Raw genomic sequence first — 26054 nt, 5'->3', positions numbered from 1 at the left:
GACACAACAGACAGATGACCTGACAAAGATGAACTAAAAACCAGACACTTAAATAGGCTGAGGGCAATTAACTGAAATGACGACAGTTGTGGATCATGATGAAACTGGTGACCGACAGGGCAACTCGGAATGTGATCAAAAACCACATATCACCCAAACAAAACCACAGAACCCTTACAGATACAGCTGTTTTATTATAGATTTATTCTATCTATAGTTTTTGAGAATTATTTGCTGTTTCTTAAAACTATTAATCCTTTTACAGTGGATGCAGTTTATTTATTTTTTAACAAACAGGGTAGTGAAAGTTTGTTTGCTTAGTCTACTTTGCAGAGAACAGATTTATGAACAAACTTGGCATGAAGCTTCATTTGTCACAAAGCTGCATCCTAAATCATGATATCGGGTTGTTTTTCAGACAAACATTTTGAACTAAGTTTACACCTGACTATTCTACTTTTAATTAAATAAAACACAAAAATCTCAGAAGCAATTGAGATTAGTCAAACAAAAGCATCACATGTGAAATTCACTCAAAAAGAAAATATACTGTATTAAAAAATCAACTAAATTAACCAAAAATCTTTTAGCATGTCTTGGGAAAGTCTGTGATAATGTTTAATTGTTCATAAGTTGACACAGAAATGCATAATTTTAACTCAACACTGAAACATTTCATTCTAAAAGCTTGAATTCTTGGGTAATAATTGGTGTTAAAAACCATTGTAGTACTAGCACTGTCTATATTTTCAAAATTCCTTGTGAAAATAGTTTCCATAGCTGATTATGTCATGTGTTCAGAAATTCAAGAAAGTTGAAGTTTGCCCACACATGTCATTTATAATTACAAATCCCGTCAGTGCATGGTGTGAAGATAAAAGGAGCGTATCATTTCCAAAATATCCGTCATACTCTGCACGTCCTCTTCTTTAGCAGACACCATTGTAATTAAACTATTAAACTGTTCCCCCCAGGGATTTTCTGTGCCCATGGAAGAAAAGCTATAACCACAGTAATTATTACCTTCATTTCTGAGCTGAAGGATAACAGCCAATCTCTTTTTAAGTAATTGAATCATCAGCTTAAGGAATGTCCTCGCTGAGACAAAATTTGCCAAAAAAGGATTGATTTGCAGGTGAAAGTGTGGCTCCATCAAGACTTTGAGGACTTTATTCAGTGCAGCTGCAAGACGCATGGTAGTGTAGTATTATTGTGTCATACGTGTTGGATTTTCTGACATATCCTGATCACAAGCAAGTTCCAAACATGGATAACCCTTGTGCTATCTTAGATGACCCCACCCTTGCATTGATGTGTTCTCCCTACCATGACAAAGGTGGATAAAGGTGGAAAGATTTCATGTAATCCATGGACACCAGTGAGGATCACAAATCATTGAAGAAAAAAGGTTCAGAGCACTGTCTAGTGGGTTTAGATGACCCAACTCCCAATGGTAAAGTGCCTAGGATAGCACAAGGGTTACACGTATAAGTGCCCCAGAATTGCCTTGTCTGTCAGCGATTGGGAGCACACGCCTTTCCATCACCAAGAGAATGTGTTGACGAAGCTGTGTAAATATGAAAGATGCTAAGTCCTCTAGACAGTAGTAATCCAAGCTGATGGGACTCAAAGGGTTGCGTGGTTTCCTCAGATGAAAAGATTAATATATATAGACTCATTCGTCCTGGATTGTTCCATAGCAGAAAAAGGTTTAATAAAGGTCATCTGGACAGTTTTTTAAGTTGAAGATGTTTCACCTCTTCAGCCTCTTGAATAAGTGGTTTCAATCTAAAAAACTATGTCTGCCTGACCTTTTTTTTTTTTTTTTAAAAACTCAACTGTTTTTCTGGTTGATATATTGACTAAAGTAGGATCTGTTAATACACTTTAGACATAATCCAGGGCTGTTCAAAGCCCATGGCCCGCATCCAAATTTCCACCGACCTGCTCTTTTCATAAAATTTGCAACATGTCCAGCATTATCTAAAAACTATGTGCACAATTTCTTGATTGTGGTTAGCGAAATTTCATTTAAAGCTGTTGTAAACCTGTGGCAACACTGCTCTGTGACCCCCTGTGACCCTTTTCAGCTCATTTCTAAAATGTTGACAGTAAATAAAAAGGAGAAGTTGACTGCTTCCAGGACAAGTAAAAACTTGCTTTTTTTTATTGTAATATGGACCAACTTTGTCTGCATAATACCGTATTTTCCGGACTATAAGTCGCCCTTTTTTTCATAGTTTGGCAAGTGGTGCGACTTATACTCCACTGCGACTTATATTAGAAATAAATTGAAATAAATACATTGTTAACCCTCCTGTTATGTTCATTTGTGAAGAACAGAGATGATGTTCCTGGGTCAATTTGATGTATGAGGTATGTTAAGTGTTAAGAGTATGTTAAGTGACTCAGAGAATCAGCAAATTTTTTTTTACAGTAAGATCTTGAAGGCTAACAACATACTATTCTATTTTCCAATGATTTCAAAGATTCAGAAATGCAATAAAAATGACAACTGTTTCTACAAATACAGGATGAAAACAGAGTATTAGTTGGCCAATGATGCTTCATGAAAGGAATAAATAAATAAGTATGAGAAAGAATTACTGTGAAATTATTAGATAAACAGTCTGCTATGATTGTGTCATATAAGGTTGTGAAAGTTAAAATGCGACTTATAGTCCAGTGCGACTTATCTGTGTTTTTTTCTACTTTATAATGCATTTTTGGGCTGGTGCGACTTATACTCCGGTGCGACTTATAGTCCGGAAAATACGGTATGCCAAGAGGGCGTCGTTGTTTTCAAGGAGTTCAATATCAAGGTAGACGAAACACGCTAACTACAACAAGCTAAGGGGATAAAAAATTGTCAGGGTTTAGGTTCTTTGCTTTTATGTTCTAGTTGTTTCATGGACTGGCATGCTTTCAGTTCACTTCCTGTTTTATTTTGAAAGGTTCCTGTGTTGTACTTTGGTTTTGAGTTTTACTTTGGTTCCCCTCTGTCCTGATTGTTTCCACCTGTGTCTCGTTGTCTTGCTTGTATTTAAGTGTTGTCTTTCCCTTCCTCCTGTGCTGGTCCATAATTATGTTCTTCCCCTTTGTAGTGTATTTCAAGTTTTCGAGTTTCGAGTATTGGTTAACCTGCTTAGCAGTGGTTTTTCTTTGTAGTTTGTGGACTTTATTAAAGATCTTATGTTCCTGGAACTCCTGCCTCCTCTCCTCTCTGTGCCTGGGTACGTCCCTCAACCCCCCCGTCGTGACAAAAATTGATATTGACAGTAATAAAGGTTAAAAATGTACTTAGATGTATCTGTTTTCTATGTTAAAAAATGAAAGTATGTCATTTGGAATAAAATGTTCATTCAAAAGTTCACTTGTATTTAACGTTATTAAAATACAGTGGCGGACTGTGCATTACACACCTGGGCCTTCAGTAGTTCTACGTCTGAATCACTCAACCCTTCATGAGCCTTTTTACGATGCAGAAACAAGCTTTGCATTGCAGATTAACAATTCCTGTAGCCACAATAAATGCCTCTAAAGAAACTGAATAAACAAAACATTAAATCTTGTTATGCAACTACAGCCAGCAAAAAACATTGAAAATAACCACATAGGGAATATTAATTGTTATAATATTTATTATTTAACTCGTCAAAAAATCTCCTATTTCCTCAAAAACAATTCGATCACCCTGTCATGTAGATTATCAAGCTTCAGTTTTGTCAAGAAGTCATTTTCTATTCCATCAAGGGCAGTTCTGAGAGGCGAGTCTGTCTAGTTGTGTTTCTGCGTAGGTTTTAAGCCGAAAATGTCCGCCGGACAGACGCAGTGGACACAGCGCCAAACACACAAATCTGTATGGCTGCTTCATGATCTCACTCAGATTTTTCTGATGAAGGAAGTCAAGGAGATCAGTGGGAGATTTTCCTGCTAAATCTTCCATGGCGAACATTCCAGTCGGCTCGGTTTTTAACTGCGTCAAACTGGACAAGGTTTTTTGCTGTATTCCTGAAACTTCTGTCAAATCAGAACACTGTGATGTTGCCTAAGCCTGCTAGAACGCCCTGCTGACACCACCTCAAAATCTGATTGGTTGAAAAAAATGAATGACTGACATTGATTTTGCATTAGAAGGCCTTCAACATGAGTTGTGAAGGCCTTCTAATGCAAAAATCAATTCTGCCTGGCAACAAAGGACAGCTGAAATGCGATTAGTTAAATGCTCCCATGTGAAAAAAGCCTGTCTGGAAGCAGCATAACCATCATAAACACAATAGAAGTATATTAATAAAGCTTATATGTTTTTTTTGCAGTGACGTGCTTCCTGTTGTCCCCCCTCAACACACCTGAGCGTCTAAAAAGACATAACAGGGAATTCACTGCTACCTTGTTTCAGTTCAGGGTGTTATCAATGTTTTTGGGTAGGCTAAAGCCCAGGCTTTAGAGATGAAAAATCTTTAACTCATCCAGTGTTCTAGTTTCCTCTCTGATGCTCCCATGCTCGTTATTGACCCCTGCCTGCCTGACCCTGATTTAGCTTTGTGGACTTTTAGCTGAGCTAATAAACTTATGGAGGGTGGTAGATGGAGGGTCAGCAGACACTCGCTGATTAAGTCACTAAACACACCACATGCCCCAGGCAGAGTCTCTGATTGGTTGAAGGTTGGCAACCTCGCCAAAGTTCTGATTTATTAACTCTGGATGAGCCGCACCACTCACATCACAGAGCTGCACCATACCTGACGCTCAAAACATGCCACAGGACCTCAACTCGTGTCTGTACATTGACTTAATACTTAACACTGGACGCCCCTGAAGTGCAAATCGGATTCAGTGGGGACACAGCTTAACTAGATAACTACTACTTTCAACAACATTTCATTTAATAATGGATTGGATTTCCAGATGCTCAAGCACTTACAATGTGTCCATTATTCATTCATACTTGGTGATGGTAAGCTAAAGACGGACAGAGGCGTGGCTGCCAGTTCGCGCCTACGGCCGCTTTGACCATCACCGGGATCATTCGTGCACATTCACACACCAGCGGAGCCACACTGGAGGCAAGGAGGGTGAAGTGTCTTGGCCAAGGACACAACGACAGTTGGCTGGGGGGAGCGGGGATCGAACCGCCGACCCTTCGATCATTGGACGACCTGCTCAACCACCTGAGCCACTGCCATTTCTTATCTATTTTCTTGTAACATGGGGCAAAAGTTGTAAATTTGAGGCTTTTCCAGGTAAATTCCCTCTCACAAGCGCAGTGTGAAAGCAGACTGGCACAAATGAATGCTGGTTTGAAAGCAGCAGATGACTGAGGAAAATAACTAGAAGTTGGATTCTCTTCAGTCTGTGGTTCTTATAAATCTGATTCTATTTACTTACTCCCTCAAAGCGTGTCTGATTTATGCGCTCTTAATCCAGCACGCAGTGTCTTTGTCAATATTAAGCAATGTTGAGGTTTCTGTGTTTTGGACAAGATGTTACATAAAGTTTGGGATAATTAAGCCACCTCTTAACTCGTCAGTCTTCCCGTCATCCATGTGAAATCCCTGCAGATTATTCACTGGGGTCTATATGATTTTATTACCTAGAGGGGAGAAAAATGACTTGTGTTCCCTGCATTTAATGCGTTTTTCATCCAGTTTGGGCAAAATTAGGTTGAATTTATTTGAAGCAATAAAAAAGGGAACTATTTCCCTGGGGCAGCCTGCCACCAAAAACAAACCCAACTGTTAAAACATGTCGGCTGCAACCAGATACTGAAACTCCACTCTCCTGCAGCGGCTCCTGAAATCTTCCACGTGTGCATTTGAAGTTACTGTATCTGTTCTCCCGGCTGTTATCTGTTCATCTGCTCGTTCGTAAACACTGCATGACACGAAACATGTTGATGCTGATAAAAAAAAGAGGGTTGCACATGCAGGTTGAAGGTTAAGGCGGAATGATGGAGGGCTGCTTTTTAATCCCTTGTTTTTATATCCCTGCGCTGCACCCTGTGCAGTCATGCATGCATGAGTGGAAGAAAAGCCTAACCTTAGGCAGATGCCACCCCAGGGAGCATGGGATCCTTGTGGTGTGTGGGGTGGGGGTCCTAGCTGAAAATGCATGCTCATCGGTTGTCATGCAAACCACCACTGCGTTCCCCATCGCTGGCCTTCAAAGGCAGAGATTGACTTGATGATTTCTTGCAGAAGGGCCCAGAACAGTTAGGCATGCAAAGTTGAATCTGCTCTCTTTTTCTCTGCAATGTAACAAACTGGCAGCACCCGGCGCAAAAACATAATCACCATTTCACAGCATGGGGACGCTGTTACCAGCTCACCAAGGGCTGCAAAAACCTGTATATTATACTTCAAGCACTTTAGGAAAATAAATGTTTAAAACTATCAAAGAAAATGTTAGTTTCCCTTTCGATATAATAAGGCTTTGAAAAGCTTGGATCCTCAAGTCACATCTGTTTTGTGTACAAATTACAGCTTTAAACCTGAGTAGAGTGCTTATTTTCTCTGTGGTAGGTAAAATCAGCCGCCGAAACCACAAATGATCCAGATCTAGACGAGGTACCGGGTCCTCCACATGGTTTGGAATAAGAGCAAAGCATTGATGGAAATGGTCGTTAAATTCTCCTCTTCTCTTGCAATTCTTGTAGAATTCTGGACCTGAGTTGCATGCTTTTATTTCCACGCACAACAGTTTTTTCCAAATGCCTGAAGAAAGGAGGTAAGGGGTTTTGCAAATAGAACATTTCAGAGTATGACATGTGGTGCTCCCTACAATTACTTTCATTTCAATGAAGCAAACACAGGTGCCTAAACTTTGACCGCAACAGTTTGTCAGGTTAAAGACCCACTCTGATGAAAATGGTATTTTTGGTGTTTTTAGCATTTTTTTAGCATTTTTCTGACGATAAAAAAACGTATTTGTAAAAATAAGCAGGGCGGGCCACAAGCTCCGTGCTCCGCTCTGCAATGGGGAGGGGGAAGGGGGCGGCATTGCTCTGCTAAAACTGTCCCGCCCACAGAAGTCAATCTCTAATGAACTGCTGCCGCTCTGCAGAAACTGTGTCCTAGAAAACAAAAAAAGTTTTTTGATTTTAGCTAAAAAACAAACAAACAGCAGAGTCATAAATAAAAGAACACTGGGAACGCTTTTACAATAAATCTAAAGAGGATCAGAGCAGGTCATTAAAAAATGTTTAACCCCTTGTGCTATCTTAGATGACCCCACCCTTACATTGACGTGTTCTCCCTACCATGACAAAGGTGGATAAAGGTGGAAAGATTTCATGTAATCCATGGATACAGGGAAGATCACAAATCATTGAAGAAAAAAGGTTCAGAGCTCTGCCAAGTGGGTCTAGATGACCCAACTCCCAATGTTAAAATGCCTAGGATAGCACACGAGTTAAAAAAAACATCAAAGAAAAACCATTACTGTATTTGCGTAAAAATACAGGGATGGTATAGTTGTTCTATTTCCAACTTCCAAAATTCCTGCAATGGGATAAATGGCATGTTCTTATTTAATGTTTTTCAACCCCAATTATATCATGGTCCGGGTGAATACTCAATTCTGATTGGCTGCTGGGTGTGCATTTAAACCTGATAACCGCACGGTGAAAAAAGAAGTTCCGGTCACCTAGCTTAAATGTTTTGTATCACTGCGCCGGCTTCTTTAAAACAACCTTTTGCTTCATCATTTGGACAAAAACAAGCGGTAAGAGGTGAACTTTCTCTGTGAACTGATGCTTTATGCAAGCCATCGGGACGATCAGCATATATATATCGCCGAATCTTGACTGCAGCCTGGTGCGGCACAACGCGGACTATGTGTTACGTGCTCCGCTTCACGTAACTTTTTGTGAGAAAAGCGATCCAAATCGGAAAAAAACAAGAATTAAGGACTAAAACCTGGTTAATATGTGTTGCTTTTGTAAGTGATCATGGAATAAGCGGGTTAATGGCCTTCGAAATGTGCGTTATTACTTTTTAACGGACGCGTTTTTTAAAAAGTAATAACGCACACTTCGTCTGCCATTAACCCTTACTTAAGGCCCAAAGGGCTTTACAATCACAAGTAAACCCATTCACATACTGACGGGGGCTCTGCTGTCTAACACTGGCACCAACCTGTAACAAATAGAAGCAATGTGGGATTCAGTGTCTTGTCCAAAGACACTTCAATTCATGGGCAGGTAAGGCTGAGCAGTGGTGGACCCCTACCTCTGCAACAACTTCAACAACTATACTACTTTCCTTGAAGGCTCAAAGTGCTTTTTGGTTCGATTCTTCCACGCACGCACACATCCACATACTGATGGCGGCTCTGCTGCCTAACACTGGCGCTGACCTGTAACCACCAGGAGCAATGTGGGGTTTAGAGTCCTGCCCAAGGACATTTCGACTCATAGGTGGGCAAGGCGGGAACCGAATCTGCGATCTTCTGATCAGAGGTTGACCGCTCTACTCCTGATCAATGGCCCCTCCACAAAGCCACCCCTGGGGAAATGATTAAAAATCAATTTTCCTTTATGATAATGGCAAAAAAATTGTGATGAAGGTAAATTTGATCACCTTATGAAAGCTATTTTATTGGGTTGTACCTTACATTGAAAGGTTGTAGACAAAAACATGGAATCAAAGTCAATTTTACTATCTTATTTATTTTCCAGAGTAGTTCCATAAGCCCAAAACTTTTCACCACTTATGGATTCAAAGGAATTAGATTGAGTGATGATACAGTTATGACAACTCTATCAGAATTTTCCATCTTCAAAACCCTCTAATCCCTTTCAGGGCCATGGGGTTGCTGGAGAGTACACCCTGAACAGGTCACCAGTCATTTGCAGGGCCACACAACTACACACTCCCATTTACACCAAGGGGCAATGTTAAGTCATTAAGGCTACGTTCACACTACAGGCTGAAACGATCCAATTCCTATGCAACCTGTATCTGATCTTTTCATGACAGTCTGAACGAAACAGATCCGATCTTTTCAAATATGACCCAGGCCACTTGGGTATGTGGTCCTGAATCCGATACGTATCCGATCTTTTCAAATGCGACCGCCGTCTGAACGGCCAAGCCACATTAATCCGACCCGTACGTCATCGATACGCTACAAACTTCATAATTCTGCATTGAAGTAGGCGGAAACGAAAACATAAACATCAATCATGGTGGACGATGCTGCTGAGAGACCAGTCAGTGGAAGGGAAGCGAGCTCACCGATTGGATTAATATTTGGGGTGACAGCTCTATTCAGGCCAAACAGGGGGGCTCTTATATCAACCGGGCGGTTTTTGAAAAAGTTTCCAGCAAAATGGCCGAGCGTGGGTACAGACAATCCTGGCTCCTCTCATCAGTATCCAACCACTCCTGGCTGCGACTCCGCATCCACACGTTTCTCTGTACCGACTTGGCTAACACGGCTCCACAAAACGCCATGGCCAAAAACTTTGCTATCCTCCTTTTTAATTTTCATCTTAAAATGAGAAGATTGTAATGGTGCTGGCTCCTTTGTGAAAATTAATTTAATAATGCAAAAAGAGCTCCGCTGTTGACAACACTGTTGTTGACATCCATTGTTATCGTTAGCTACTTCAGCAAACAACGAGTGATGTCGTTCACCGTTGAGAACTCTTCTGCGCATTCTGGGTCATTTCACGTTCACACAGGAGATCACAAAAGTTCGCATTTAATTGGAAATGTGAACGGCCTCGCAAAAAAATCAGATTTTTTCAAAAAATCGGAATTGAGCTTTAAGACCTGCAGTGTGAACGTAGCCTAATTAACCAATAATGTATGTTTTTAGATTGGGGCAGGTAACTGGAGCACCCAGGGAAATGAGGATAGCATGGAAACTCCACCCTGAAAGAAGCCAGCTGGGATTTAAACCAGGGCCTTCTCTCTGTGGAGTGAGAGTGCTAACCACTACTCTACTGTACAGGCTTCCTTTACAATTTTGACAGAAAGGTTTGTTTAAATATGTTTAAATTACAGCAGAGTGGCTATAAAGAACTCTTTGGTCCATAATAAAATGTTAAAAATCTTCCAGCGTTCAGGCTGAATATGCTTTGAAAAATGGTGTTAATGTCTCTTATGGAAACTTCTTAGTTTCCTAAAATAAGAAGCAGCAGCTCGCTCTCATGTCACAAGAGTTGTGAATATGTGGAAAAATGTGAATTCTTTGGAAAACCCCATAAAGTTCCCTAGAGTGTCTCTAACATATTACAACTTTCCCATTAGTCTAAAGAAAATGTGAATAATACGACAACGCTATGGATTGTATGGACTGTTGATTGATAATGATAAACTGACTTTCCAAGAAAGTGTTTTGCGGGTGTCTGTGTTCCTGTGGCGTGGGTTCTGGTCATTGCCCTCAAGCGCTGGGCTTTGCCAAAATTCCAACAGTGGGTGAGCCTGGTAGGGCCATGTTTGAGACCCCCACTTCTCTTGGGTGTCCTCCTTCTGCTTTGCTATCTCCTGGACCTCCCGCAGGTAGGCTGGGTGGCTGCCTGGTGCGTGGGCCGGGTCTCCCTTGGGGGGCCCTGGCTCATGCCAGTTTTGACTGTAAAGGGGACTGGACTGAGTGCGTGTGACTTCGCCCATAGAAAATGACTAACTTCTGGTTCAAACCAACTGAAGCCAATTCAGTCACCAATTTTTCACCTTACAAGCGCTGCCGTGCTCGAACTGGAAGTCAGCTGGGATAGATCCCAGTCAGTCTGAGTCATCGTTTCTATGCCAACCACTCACACCAATCAGAAGTTAACTTGATGGAAGGCGACAACCATAGCGCCTGAGAGCAGGCTAGGGAGAATCTGTCAATCAAACATTTGAAAACGTTTGACGTGAGACCAGATACTTTTATTGAGGCATCTGATTGATCAATTTATAGCTTGAATAACTGACAATATTGACAAACATGAAAAAATAGGATTAGCAAGAACGTGTTAAACAAAGCTAGCACAGCAAGAATGGGTATTCTGGAACGGGATGGGGTGGGGTCACTCAGTCCAGTTCTCATATACAGTCAGTGGTTTCACCCTGATATTGAAGGTTCAACTGTTGTCCTCCTTCCCCTATGAAATTTTATGCTGTGACAGCAAATCTTCCTCCTCTCCTGTCTCAAATCTGTGGTTCCCCTTTCTCCTCCATCAGTTAGAAACCTTTCCTTCTCTGCCACCACTGTGTTGCTGAATTTCCCCAGAAATGAAAAAATATATATATTGGCAGCTTAAGGGCTCCCAGGGGACTTCCTAGCAGTTCTCCACTCTTATTGCCATAAAAAAATTCCAGGTTAGAGGAGGACAGATGCTAACTTATAGGGTTGTACAGTAGTGTAGTGGTTAGCACTTTCGCCTTACCATGAGAAGGTTCAAATCCTAGCTGGGACCTTTCCGTGTGGAGTTTGCATGCTCTCCTCATGCAATGTGTGGGCACTCTGGTTTTTACTCCCACAGTCCAAAATCATGCTTTGTAGATTCATTGGTGTCTGTAGGTGGGCATCAAACTGGCAAACTGTTCAGGATGTACCCCACCTTTTCCCCCAACAGTAGATCCAGCACCCAGTTACCCCGAAAAGGATTCATCAGGTTTAGAAAATGGATAGATTGAATTTACACACAAGCCTCTTATGTGGGAAAGGGGGGTACAGGCTAATGGAAAGCCTTCAATAGAATTGTCACATGATCATATGAAAAAGGAAAAACATGAAGCGCTGTGTTGTGTGCAGCGCACCAGTAGGGTTGGTGCTGAAGGTCCCACACACAACTTTTCGTCAATCATCACAATGGAAGAGAAAGAGGAAACAAAAAAACTCCTTGCTTCAGGGCAAACCCAGCGATTTCTCAACACGTGGGGTGCGACGTTGGACCCGCCTCTCCCTGTCACAGCCCTCACCAATCCCTCTCTGCTCCCAGCAGTAACAGATTCCTCTCACCCCACAAGGTGGGACCCCAACAGACTGATGGACTGAGATCGCAAAGTGTACACCTCACTGTTGTGATCTCTTTTAAACGGAAAATCTCTGCAGGAATGCAGCACACAAGTGCACGCTTACATGCCAGCAGCCCACACAGGGGATGGGTCAGAAAGAAATGCAGTGGAGAAAACAGTTTCCACTGTTCATGGAGGAGGAAAAAAATGTAAATGTGGAGTCGAAATGTTTGGCCAGCACACTCATTTCTCGTCGTTCAACAGACTTAACAGATGTGTCGTAGGATAAACCTACCAAGAAAAGCAAGTTATCTGATTTTCACAGTGTGTGGCGGGGATTTTTTTTTTTGCTGTTTCTCAAACAGAAACGCAATAAATGCAAACTGGAGTTCTTCCACACAGCTCAGGTCTCAGCTGCCATCCGAGGTGACACCGTCTGGCAAAACACTGCACCTCTGGAGTGATTATGTCATTAGCGTCTGATTGTGAGAGATGAAAAGAATGTTGGAGAGGGGGCAGGCCCAGGGGGCTAATCTTCACTGAGGTGTTCCCTTTCAGGACCCTTTTCTATGGGCCTTTGTGCTGGGGCTCACGGGGCCACACTGCCCCTATCGGATGTCAGAACTGACATTGCCCTCATGTCCACCCGTATTTCCCTGAGAGTTACGTCACAGCCCGCAGAGCTGCGACGCCTCTGTAGGCGTTAAATCTCCTGGGTGTCGGACACAAGGTCATCCTTCAATGACGTTGCTTTTACAAGGCTAACCAAGTCAAATAAACTCTGGCAGGCCGCAACCACCTACAAAGTGTTCCTAAAGATACAAAGGAGACCTCACTGTTTGTGTTAGACTGGAGGGGGGGGGTTAGAAGGTAACCACAAGACTTGGAGGCTGGTATTTCGGGCAGTGAGTCTTACATGGGAACATATTGGGTGGGCTGTGGGCAAACAAACAGCTTGTTTGAAACCTTTACGAACATGCAGAACCAGCAGTAAATAACCGAGCTTGCCTTTCCACTAAAAATGACCCCTCTTTCTTCCCCAAAAACTCAGGAATTTTCTGTGTTTTTGGGATACAGATTTATCCTATTTTACTTTCAGGGTGGAACATGAAAGCAGAAGTTCTTGCGGCGCTCTCTAACTGACGCAGGGATCGCCCTACGGACGTCCACATTCCTGGCATTCTCCCGGAACTCATCCATTTCAGGTTTCGCACATTTTTGTCCGTCACAGCGACTGGAGCGTGACCTGCCGGGGCACACCTGTCCCAATGTGGCTCCTGTCTGCTTATTTTGACAACGCCCCTCGCGCCTGTGCAGGTTTAACCTCTGACTTTTCCCTATGCAGCTCATGAGTGCATAAGAAGCTTAAATTGGATGTGAAACTCACTCCCTTGGAGCCTCCACCGACTTCTTCGCTGTTGGAGAGAGTTCGGTTGTGGGTCTCCGTCTGTTGCGGCGTGACCTCCTTTGGCCTTTTTCTCTCCTTCCTGGCATCCGCCCCCTGCAAAAGGACACACTGAGTCCAGAGCACCGCCGCCACCACGGTCAGAGGCCCACACCTCATCGTCAGGGCTCTCGATCCAGCTCAGGTCTTCTGGATGGGAGGACCAGCCGTAGAGACGTGAGGATGCCCACGAGCGAAGACAGGGCGGGAAAGTGGAGTGGAAAAATGCAGCTCCAGGGACTTCTTATCCAAGAGACTGTCTGTCTGACTGCTGCTGCTGCTGCCGTTCCTCCCCTCTTGATGAGCTCTCAGCCTGCACAGAGCTGCAGGGGCACTGCTGGGTCTCGCCAAGAGAGCCAAGCAGGCTTACTCAACTATGAAATGCGTCAGGGGAATGACAAATCTGCACAGATCTGACAGCAAATAAAACCATTAGTGAGATTTTTCACGCTTTCTACTCTGTCGGGGGGTGAGGTTCACTGGACAAAGGGTATGGGGGGGCACAGGGGGGGGGGGCAAACAGGGGGAGGCAGGGAGGAGGGGCGTCCCGAGCTGAGGGTGGTCTGTGAGGGATGATAGAACTGCTTTCCTCCTTCACTTTGTCCTGTTTTCTCTCAGGTCCTCAAAAGTCTCATCCAAAGACGCAGGCCAGGTCGTGGTGTCCGAGTCTGCAGGGATGCAAGGTAGCGGTCCAAAACTTCCTCCAAGCCTTCTTCTGGTGGGTTTGAAGCCGGTCTCCTCCGTCAGACTCCACAGGCTTCAGGGTGTCTCCTCCCCTCTGGCTCAGGTGCAGCTCGCACCTTTTTCTGCGAATCCGTTATGATGCCGGCTCGCCTGATTCCCTCGCGCCTCCTGTCTCTGTTGCTACTTTGCTCTGAGCTTCCAGGAGGGCTCTCAGCGGGGTTTTATCATCTCTCATTCTCCCTCCCCCTTGCCCCCCCCTCCCTCTCCCTGCCTTGTGTGTCTCCCTCCAAGCAGCCCTACAAGCATATTCAGCTCTGTTTTATCTCATAGCCCAAATGCTCGAGCTGCGCAGGCTCTCTGACAGACAATAAATTGTATTTGTCTGCGTCTGTTTTTTGCTATAATTTTGGCTCCAACCAAAGCCCTGCAGATGGATCCAAGCTGAAAACAGCAAACAAATGCATGAACCTCCCTTTTCTTTTAATGTCTTCTTTAAGTTTCTTATTTTTAAAAAAAATAAAAATAAAAGTTTGCATTCTTAAACTTCAAAGTAGGACATTTGAAGTTTATTTTATTTAGTAAACTTCAGGTATACTGCTCCACTTTCAGTATAGATTAAGTATACTTGTAGTAAACTCAAATAAACTACTTTTTGCTAATGCTGTAATTCTGACCTAATACTTGTTGGTCGCAGTCCAGCTAAAATGTTTACGAAATCAGTTATTAAATACATTGTTTTAATCTTTTTTAAATTAATTTAACCCTTGTGCTATCTTGGATGACCCCACCCTTACATTGACGTGTTCTCCCTAACATGACAAAGGTGGATAAAGGTGGAAAGATTTCATGTAATCCATGGACACCAGTGACGATCACAAATCATTGAAGAAAAAAGGTTCAGCGCACTGTCTAGTGGGTCTAGATGACCCAACTTCCAATGTTAAAATGCCTAGGGTAGCACAAGGGTCACATATACTTGAGCCATAAATGTGGTTCAAACGCAAATTTTTCAAGTTTAAATAAAACACATTTTCTAAAACCAGTGTGTCAGGCACTCACAAATACCGTTCTCACGCAGTGCCATCTAGAGGAGCAGTGCTGAACTGCAGAAATGCTGATTCCTTAGTAATAGATAGATAGATAGATTCATAGAATTTATTCCAGACTCATAGTCCAATCAGTAAAAAGGAGTACACAGACCCACCACATTTAAAAAAAATACAGTGTCAAGAATACACAGCTGAGGTACAGTGTATAGTTCCAGTTAATAAAAAAATTTAATAAAAAATACTTAATAAAAATAAATTAATTAAAAAAGGATAAGATTAAATACCAAGATAAAAAGATTACATATACATACCACACTATAAAAACCTTAATTACAATGACAAGTAAAAAGACAGTCCCTCCAGTGTTTCCAGACTCCAAAGTGCGATTGTTGTGCTTCCGGGGTTTGCTGAAAAGCCTTTGGAGGACTAAGAGCTGCAGAAAAGTTCGACTAACACAGAACCAATTGTTTTTAAGTTAAAAAGTGAAGTCAAACTCAATTAAGCTTGCAAGTGAAGAATAAAGTTACTAATTTGTTGTTTGTGAGCATCAGAAGGAACATGTTTTCTATGTTTTTCTCATACCGTCCTTTCTATAAATTGTTTTAGCAACTAAATTCTCCCAACTCTTTAGTTTCCTCCTTAAAGACACGTTCCGATTGTAAATTGTGTTTTGGTGTTTTTAACATGTTTCATTTTATCCATGATGCAGGACATATATTAAGAAAAATAACCCCATTTCTGGGTTTTTCTAAATTCAAATCTTTGCGATTCAGGAGCCGAGGAAGACATGCAGTTTGAAAAAAGAAAAGAAAACTGTATTTGTGATGTAGAAAATATGCTGCGTGGGCCATTAGCTGCCCACTCCGCTCCGTCCTGATCCAGAAAAATAGATTTATGAAGTTACTATGTGGCTCAGCACGGCTGGATAGCTCCAATATTGCTTGCCATTTTTATTGCACCACTAATGTTATTATTATTATTATTTTTGCACCAATAATATTAGGTTGGTGGTGTGAAGGGCTGTAAGCTAGCGGGAGAGCGATGATGGAAAATGAGGGCAGGTTTACTCTGTGCCAACAGTGGAGTAGGTTTTTAAAGTTTAGTTTTTTACTTTAAAGTGACAGTTTGTAATATATTTAACCCTCCCTTTAGATAAAGCCTTTTAAACATTTTTTTTAAACCCTTTTGGCCTATTTTGATATGTTTGCATCTATTTTCAACATTTTAATCAGTCTGTCGTGTGTTCAGCTTGTCACTTCCGATTCATGCATGTCTAGTTTCTTTTTAAAACTGGTCTGTTTTGGGTTTTCTTGATGCATCAATAAAAGCCAGAAATTCTTGTGTCTGTGTAAGCTTCAATGTGTCCAAGGTTGACTACATATCCATCTTTTTCAAGGTTTTATAGTGCAGTTTCTTGCCTTCATTATAGTTTAGTCATTAGTTGGATCATCTATCTGTATGGTTTATATGTGTAAACCAGAAGGTGTTATTGATAATAACTGAATACTGACTATTTGGTAATCATAGTGTCGGTTGCCAGTGGTTTCAACTTAGCTGTTTAAAGTATGCCTTTCAATATAAGAAAAGAAAGAAAGTCATGTCATACTTAAGAGCAAAGAATATTTACACACACATACAAAACACCAAAACACTTTTCTAAATCTATAATCAAATGTTTTTATTAAATTAAATGTAAGGGGGGGGGGGGGGGGGCTTTTATTTTGAAAGTGCATTCCGGATATCACTTTTGGAGATTTCAGGCCACTTTCTCTTCGCAGCGTTAGCGGCTAATCTGCTAGCAGTTCAACTGAAGGGGGAACACAACAAACAGGAATTGGTGACTCAGCGCGTGCTTGTTTCAGTCCGCCACCGGTGCCCCGGTGCAGTGAGAGAGTAAGGCGGCCCGCATTGTGGAGGGAGGGACCTGTGGTGGAGCCACGTGTACAGGAACTGACAGTCCGAGAGCCACTGCAGATCCCCGGTGGAGTCCCTGTCACAGCCCGACGTTAGCTAACCTGTGTGACACAGCTGATCTGCCGCAGACCACCTCCTCCGACCAGACGTCCCTTCCCTTCAGTGAGACGTTTACAGACAGGTTGGTTGTTCAACTGCCGTATTTTTCTGCCAATTATGAGGATTGTGGCTCATACCCTTAAGAAACCCGTAGGTATCGTTAACCAGGTGGTTAGCCACAGGCAAACTAGCTTTGAAGTAACTCAATTAACTTACTTACGGTATGGCTAAATTAACTTCAAAAACTGAAATTAGATTCCTCTGACATCGTTACATTTATATATTTTGTTAATAAAATAGAGTAAAAGTAGACAATTAAGCAAAGCCTGCGGGGAAACTAAGTGAGGGTTGGTGTAAGTTTCATTTACGACTTTACGTGGCTGTCTGCAAACGCACCACAATGTTTACTTTATATCAATTCTCATTCTGGAAACTTCTTGTTGCGTTAAATGACCCATAGGTAAATTTGTTTAAGCCAAGTTTGTAATCGTAATTGGAAAACTAAACAAATTCCGGACTTCTGCGTGGGTTTATATTTAAACAGCAAATATTAAAACCTAAAGGGAGGAGACTGGGTTTCTATTTGAGCAAAACTAATAGATTAAATCATTAAAATTAACCTTTCTCATCGGACTTCGAGCCTTAAGCGTAAAGTTCCCCTTTTATAACAGAATTTCATAACTGCTAGAATATTACAATCATTCTCTGATGCTTTATGATATTGCTGTTTTTCTCCTTATATTTATCTTTTAGCAATTTAAAATATATATTATTATTGTATCATGTAACGTAATATGAGGCAGCCACAAAACTAAATAAAGAAAATGTGTCCTTGAACACAACATACAAGTTAAACAAACTTCACTTTTTAACGTTGGTTTACGTGACCCCATGCTTTCTGTTCCCCTCAGGTCCAGTACCAGCCATGGCTGTTTGGAGGAATATGTGGTCCAGAAACCTCCTGACTTTCTGCGTCTGCGTTTTCCTGCTGCTCCATGCGATAAACGCACGCCCAGCCAACATGTCCGCCTCCAAAGATAAGGTTCCTGTCAGCAAGGACAAAGACGAAAATGAGATTCTGCCTCCGGACCACCTGAACGGGCTGAAAATGGAGCGGGATGGTCACCTCAACAAGGACTTCCATCAGGAGGTCTTCCTGGGAAAAGACATGGAAGAGTTTGATGAAGACTCTGAGCCAAGGAGGAACAGGAAGAAGCTTATCGAGATCTTTACCAAGTAAGATTTCAGTTTTATTCTGTGTGGTCACATCGAGATAGAAGAGAATAAAAGGTGTGCTGATCCAGGCCACTACATAGTGCCGCACTATATAGGTTTTAGTACTGGTAGTTAGGGAAAAAAGGTGTCCCTTTACTCTCCTCTTTTCTGAGTTCACCCTTGTTGACATCCTTTTGTGTACTGGAACTCTTCAACCGTTTATGCCGAGGGTGTCAAACTCCAGGCCTCCAGCTGGTTTTCCAGAAACCCTGCCTTATCTGCTGTTGATTACCTGGATCGGGTGTGTTTAGCCAACAAGGAGCTTCAGTGGCAGCTTGGTTGGAAAACAAGTAGAACTCCAGCCCTCGAAGGCCTGGAGTTTGACACCCCTGGTTTATGCGATCAAAGTAATTTCAGCGGATTCTGAAGCACAGAAAGTGGCTTTGCGCCGTTATGTTTGCAATGTGTTGCATATTAGTGGAAAACTGATATGAAAAGCCATTTTTTTCCGTGTCTGAGTCAGATGATTGATTAAACGGTTGATGCTTTACGTTATGTCAAAGAATGGGTGTTATTTAGGTGTCTCTGCTGTTAAAAGCTTAACATTTTACCCCCACCCCCTACCACTTGAAAGCAGGCCTGGAATCTATCAATCAAATGTTTTAAATGTCGGATGTGAGACCAGATACTTTTATTGAGGCATCCGATTGGTCAGCTTATAACTTGAATAACTGGCAATAAAGGAAATAAAATGTTTTAACTATGAGGATTATCAAGAAGATATTGAAAAAAAAGGTAGTGGAGCAAGAATGGGTATTCTGATAAATAGAAAGACTGAGCGTTAGCTGTTTATTTCTCTATAGACGTTTATGGCCGTGTCTGAATTCCCACAGTAATCCCTAACTACTAAAAAAACTAGATAGTGCGGCACTATGTAGTGCCCTGGATTGGAAAAGCAATTGAATTGTGAGTTTGACTTTAAAAATGGGACCCAATGCCTCCCTGCTTGACACTCAGCATTAAAGGGTTGGATTGGGGGGTAAAACCAGCGCGGCTGTGTCTGCAGCTCACCGCTCCCCCAGGGGATGATTCAAATGCGGAGAACAAATGTCGCACACCTAGGTGTGAGACAGACAGCGGGACTTTGACTTTGACTCCAGGGCGTGGCTACATGTCAAGTTTTCTTTGCTTTTAACAACAGTATTATTTTGATTGTAGTTAGTGTCTTGTTGCTCTCCCTCTTCTTTTTTTTCTTAATTTTTACAAGTATTTATTACATTATTTAAACTTCAAACTATCAAAACGGGCTTTCTTTTGTCGCAGACAATAAAGAAATCTCTTTTTATAGTCATCTAATGACTAACCAACATGCTGTTACAGCAGAAACACTTGATTCCTGTTTAATAATGGTGAAAACTCCATTCGTTTTCACAGTTTTAACTGTCTAGTTTGTCTTCATGAGCACAGCAGGCGTAGCAGCTTTTTGACATTATTGTTATTATTCTAATAACCTTTTCATGGATTCTGAAGACTGAGAGAAAACTAACCAGAACTAAAGGACTAACCAGAGAAGTGCTGTTTTTTTAGTGATGTTACATGTTGCATGTAAAATGAACTTCTACAAATATTAAACACATATTTGGATCCTGTATTTCAGAGCTGTTTGTTTTTGGGATCTATTTACAGTATCCACAGGCGTAACTGAATTCATGTTCGCTACATTCTCACTGCAAACACTCAGTGTTTGCTCCTTTGTCCCTTTAATGTTTGCGTTTTGTAAACTCCTTTCAAAATAAAACACAATCAAACATTATTTCTACACTTCATCAACTCTACACTTTGCATTTCAGTCACATGAATAGAGAAGCATCATTCTGAATGTGGTTTTGTTTTTTGCAAAGCTGCTTTACTTTGATTGTTTTCTGCATCTTAGATCAGGAGTGTTTAAACCGTTTGACCTATTTCCTCTCCCTGCTGACTTTCAAAATAAAGCTCTCGCCGCAAATGTGGGACGTCTTTGCGAACCGCTGCTGTTATTTTTGTTGAATCCTGACATTGCTGGATGACAGCTGTGCGTACAGTGTTGTTGCAGGAAGTGCTTCACAGTGTCTGGGTAACGCAGAGCAAAAGGAAGAGCTGCTAAAATCCAACTGGTCTGTCTGCATTCCAGGAAAGTCACAGAAAGTAAAACTCCCTAAAACAATCTGGACTGACAGCTGCATGGGAGTAAATCTCTACTGTTTGGTTTGATTAAAAATAGCATATGTAGCAAATGTCAGTTTCAGTTACTTTGGTTGGAAAAATGGCATCTTTATTCTTTCCAAAAAGGGGAATAGATTCCATCTGTTTGGATAAACTGCTGTTTATCAGCAGTGACAATTTCTGTGCATTTACCCCAAAAGGATGAAGATGATGCCACTTCTCTTCCTCCCAGATTCAACCCTTTACTGTCCTGTTAGTCTGCAACACGTGAAGGTTCATTCCAAGGTCCAAGCTGGATCTCCACACGCCAACATGCAGCTATAAAAGCAAACTCTGCACTGAAAACAGCACAGGTGTGCCTGAGAGCCCAAACATCAGTGACCTGCAGCTGCCGGTTCCAATCCTTCCACAGGGATGTGATGAGTTAAGGCTGTGGATAGTTGATCTAATTTGATTCACAGGTCAAACCAGGATTATTACTATTCAGTATTTTATGTTTGGTTGCTATATGTAAAATAATATTTTTCTACCTTTGATTTAAAACAGGAAATCAGAATCAATAAAACATAACAGATTGGTTATGTACTACTTTAAATAATGTCACACTCCAAAGTTTTTCCGTCAACTTCCTGGTTAACTCCAGCAGTAAACAAATCATAAACGCCACTGTTGTTTTGTTTCATTTTACAACAAATCCTGAAAATGTTCTCCACAGTTTTCCCATCCTCAAAGTTTTGCTAACTAGTTACAGTAGAAGACACCAAAATAACACACTGTCTGTACTTTCGGTGACGGTAACACATTTGGTTTATTGCTTTTGCATTGGTTTACTGCAATTTTAGAGTAATAATTATAGTTTATGTCTCCTAAATTCTGCTTTATTTATTAAGATGGCTAAACAGCTGGGCTCTGTGGTCTGATAGCCGTAGGGTATACAAATCAATAAAGTTTGTAGTTTGGACATCACAAATAATCGTACTCAGTTATTCAGGAACAGATTGGGACAAAGTATTGGATTCTGGTTTCAGCCGTAGTGATGAGGTTAATAACAGCAAAGAGAAGGACTAAATAACCGCCGTGTTTGTTCTTAAAGAGCAAAGCGAATCTCCGTTTACTTCCTAGTGTTTTTTTTTAGGTTGAATTGGATCCATTTCTCCCGTAACCGTTGGGTTTCTCGACGGTATAAAGTGTTTTTCTCTCTCCAGAGTTGATGCCAACAAAGACCGGAGTGTCAGCGCCAAGGAGATGCAGCGCTGGATCATGGAGAAGACCGAGGAGCACTTCCTGGAAGCCCAGACGGAGAACAAGAACAGTTTCCGTGCCGTGGATCCGGACGGCGACGGTAAGCCGGACCTCGCAGGTTGCCACCCCTCAGAGGAGGCTCGTTGGAGTCACATGTCACCCTCTTGTGTCCAGGTCATGTGACCTGGGACGAGTACCGAGTGAAGTTTCTGGCCAGCAAAGGCTTCAACGAGAAAGAGGTGGCAGAGAAGATAAAGAAAAACGAAGATCTGAAACTGGACGAGGAAAGTGAGTGCAACCCCCCTCCCCCCTCTGTCAGGCTTAACTTTCAGCGGCTGAAGCTCTGAAGCTCTGTGTGCGTTCTGCAGCTCAGGAGGTGCTGGAGAGCCTGAAGGACCGCTGGTTCCAGGCGGACAACCACCCCACGGATCAGCTGCTGAACGAGCAGGAGTTCCTGTCCTTCCTCCACCCCGAGCACAGCAGAGGAATGCTGCAGTACATGGTCAAGGAGATCGTGCGAGACCTCGGTACGACGCTGATTAGTGATTTTAAGCACTCGAGTTGTTGGTTCAAGGCCTAAACCAAACCAGCAGATAGACTACGAATAATCCAAAACGTATTCTTTCCTGTTCAAATTCTCTCCAATCATTCCGTTTATACCACTCACTGTAGGACTGCACAGATTCTTTGAAGAGTTTGAGTAGAAAATACATCGACTGTTTTTATTCGAGTCAAAAGTCGCTGAAATGTCAGAGAGGGGATGGAAAGAAATCGATCAGAGGGAAAAGGAGTCGCTCCTGAAAGCATGAGAGGGCTGTAGATGATCAGCAGATCCAGAACATCATCAATAATCCAGCAGATTAAAAAGAAAGGTCACAGCCTCAGTCCCAACTGAAATATCAAGGTCATGGACAACTCTGTGAGCCTGTAGAGGGAAGGCGTCCATGCAGTTTCTCTACGGCACGCTGCAAGGGACCAATAGTTGACCACAAAAACGTAGTACACGCACCACAATGGTACGTTCCATTATGATGACGCCCCCTAAGGTTACTTACTGCAAGACGCGCCTGCCTTAAAGATGCAGCCGCTCTCCTCTATGACCCTCTATGGGCCCAGACGACCCCAAACCCCCAACAAAACTGCCTTTTCTGAGTTAACCATAGATTCTGAGACTGCCAAATTAAAAGACAGCCTCTGCCCTACAGGAAGTTCTTATTCTGAAATGACTGAGCCGAGCTGGGAATGAAGTCACGCAGAGGACATAAAGCATTTCTTAGAATCAAAGGCCTTCCTGAGCAGCTGGGGAGACATTTCTACTGAAATTATGACTTGAAAGTAGATTTTAGTGGAGAGCTAAACAAAAGTTAAAAGAGAAGTCCCTCTGGTTGTCAGAGACTGAAGACCGTCGCTGTCCTATAGACGAGGATATGCAAACAATCTAAAGAAAGCAGTCTTTGCTATTGTATGGATATGCAAAATGTTTTTCAAAACGAACAGAAAAAAAGGACGTGACCTTCTGGGGTGGAGAAGTTTCTGTCTGGATCAGACATGAAGGTTTCCTCTGCGTGAGCAGAAGGTTAAAGGGATTTCTAGAAGTTTTGACTTTGTGAGCGATCTGCTTCAAGGCTGCAGCTGAAGCCTCCCTCCCTCTGTGGGTTTGTGTGCAGACCAGGACGGCGATAAGAAGCTGACTGTGTCGGAGTTCATCTCCTTGCCTTTCGGCACCGTGGAGAACCAGCACGCTCAGGACGTGGACGACGACTGGGTGAAGGAGAGGAAGAAGGAGTTTGAAGAGGTCATCGACGCCAACCGCGACGGCATCGTCACCATGGCAGAGCTGGAGGTAACGGCCTCCATCGCCCACTTCCCACCTAGAAACCAGCACGCCCGCACACGTCTGCCGCTACGTTCACACAGGACACGTGACGTGCATTCAAGCACATTCTTACCCATGGTGTTTCCACCGGACAAGCAGGGAGGGCCTTCTTCTTCTTCTACTACTGTTTACGGGCTCATGTCCGCCACCTACTGTTGGTGTGAAATGTTCGAGTGATGCGACTCTCTGGACTCTTTCTGCTCTGTTCCCAGAATTGAAAGACTTGTCGTCCAGCCGAGACAAACCGCAGTTCTTCACGTCGCCTCCATGATCATTATCACTGTCGTTTTGTATGTAGAGCCCAAAAACGAGCGTAGAATCGTCCATAGTTCTGCATGAACATGAGAGCTTGAAGCCCGAAATGCACGCGCTTACATAGACATAGGCAGACTAGAAGAGGTCGCTTGAACGGGCCGTGCAGAGGGCGGCGTGAACGCAGCTTGACGCTGACGTCATGAAGGCAGCATGTGTTTCTCCTACCGTACCTGTATTGGTTGTCTTGTGACATCAGCGTCTCTTTGACCAATCAAAATCAGAGAGCTCGTAACAGTTTTTAGCAGCCCTATGACAGAACAACTCTAATAGGGGAGGATCTAGAGAGCATTCAGTTTTTGTGAATAGAGAGCTTTTTTTAATGATTTAAAATAGAACTATTCATTCATAAATCTGTAAATACAAAATAATACTCAATATTAAATTAATTAGTCGTTTTTATTTAAAAACCTACTTCTTTATTCGTGCCTATATTGAATATTCTTCTGACACCATTTTCTGATTAAACCAAAATATTGATTCATTATAAATAGATGTTTCAAATCTTGGGCTGCATCGACGCGTCGTTCTGCAGCTGGAATAGAAGCGTGTTCCGTTTACGCTCCTCTCTCCGCCCCCTCGCCCTCAGGAGTACATGGACCCCATGAACGAGCACAACGCTCTGAACGAGGCCAAGCAGATGATCGCCGTCGCAGACGAGAACCAGAACCGCCACCTGGAGCTGGAGGAGATTCTGCGCTACAGCGAGTACTTCACCGGCAGCAAGCTGATGGACTACGCCCGGAACGTGCACGAGGAGTTCTGAGGGCCCGCCTCCTCCATCCTCACACTTCAGGGACAAAAACAGGACAGGAGGAGCGCACCCTGCTGGTGTGCACTTTTTCACTGCTAACTCCAGATATTGGACTTCCCCCAAACATCAAAGCCAATTCAGTCTGCATGTGTGTGAGTCTCTGGTTTATTTATGTTGTGGAATAATCACACATTATCGAGCCCCGATCACTTTGTATATAATCCAATTTCTTGCTGAGTCATTCACAGACGAGCTGAGTAATGTAACTGTCCCCATGGAGACCACGTCCTGAAAGCATTCATGCCCCGTCTGTCACCTGGAGCTCATGTTGTTGCACTAAAGATCACGTGTAGACATAAAACACTCATATTTGCATCATCTAGAGGAAAAAGCCAGCAGATATTTGTATCTCTGTCATGTGAGGCGAGATCCAGCCTTTGAGTTCTCCATCGTCCTCCCTCCTGGAGGAACATCCATATATTTATTCTCCTGCAGACTCCTCAACACCTCCCTGTGCTCCTCCAACGTACGGACAGTCAGACATTCCTGCACTTCTCTTTCCTGTGGAGTTTTTTTTTTTTTTTGGTCGACTCGGTCTAATTGTAAAATAAGATTTGTTACTGAATGTGACAGCTTTATAAAAATGTTCTAAAATTATATTAAAATATCAATAAAGTCAATCTTTTGCCGTTCTTTTCCCTATTCATTAATGTGGCTGTAAATAAAATCTGACTTTTGATTGCAGGTTTTGATGTTAAGCTTTATTGTGAAATCCATCAGGAAGCACTTCACAACACAGACCAAAGAAACCTCCGACGTACACAACATCACGTTTCTGTTGGATCCTAAACGTGAACCTAAGCCACTAAAACTCTGACAGGATCCGGTCGTCCGCGCGCGCATGAGTTCACAAACACCACAAGACAAGGAGGATTTTTTTTAAAGTTGAAAGAGGAACATGTGGCTGCAGATGAGAAAAAATTAGGTTGAAAAAAAAAAATGTCTGAGTCTAGATAAATATAAAAAAAAATCCCCACAATGACACAGCATTACACGGCTACAGCTTCTGTTTTTCAGAGTACATGTCAAATACACGCTCACTACATTCAATACAGCAACAGGAACTGACCCATAACACCATAGAATTCCCAAATCTGGGAAAAAGTGGTGAAACTATAGCAGGGGTCTGCAACCGGAGGAGCTGGCACCACATGCAGCGCTTTGACCCCTCCTTTAAAGGTTTCTACTTTAACCCTTGTGCTATCCTAGGGCCTTTACCATTGGGGGTCATCTAGACCCACTAGACAGTGCTCTG

The 26054-nt window shown here is 42.5% G+C and overlaps 2 protein-coding genes across 2 annotated transcripts in view; one reads left to right on the top strand and one right to left on the bottom strand.

Moving 5' to 3' along the window:
* Positions 1-14341, bottom strand: part of c1qtnf12 (C1q and TNF related 12) — a 31063-nt gene extending 16722 nt beyond the window's left edge. The window contains exon 1 of the mRNA XM_004070903.3: positions 13336-14341. Within this exon, the coding sequence (XP_004070951.1) occupies positions 13336-13512 (177 nt within the window). The 5' untranslated portion in view covers positions 13513-14341. The remainder of the gene's footprint in view (positions 1-13335) is intronic.
* Positions 14342-16882: 2541 nt separating this feature from the next.
* Positions 16883-25431, top strand: sdf4 (stromal cell derived factor 4). Its single transcript, XM_004070902.4, has 7 exons — positions 16883-17220; positions 18050-18374; positions 21761-21897; positions 21972-22085; positions 22166-22324; positions 23465-23640; positions 24575-25431. Exons 2-7 carry the CDS (start codon positions 18064-18066, stop codon positions 24749-24751), a joined length of 1074 nt encoding a protein of 357 aa, XP_004070950.1. The 5' UTR covers positions 16883-17220; positions 18050-18063; the 3' UTR covers positions 24752-25431.
* The last annotated feature ends 623 nt before the right edge of the window (positions 25432-26054 follow it).

This window comes from Oryzias latipes, chromosome 7 (genome assembly GCF_002234675.1).
Source record: "Oryzias latipes chromosome 7, ASM223467v1".
NCBI lineage: Eukaryota > Metazoa > Chordata > Actinopteri > Beloniformes > Adrianichthyidae > Oryzias > Oryzias latipes.
This window is presented reverse-complemented; position numbering and strand designations above follow the sequence as displayed.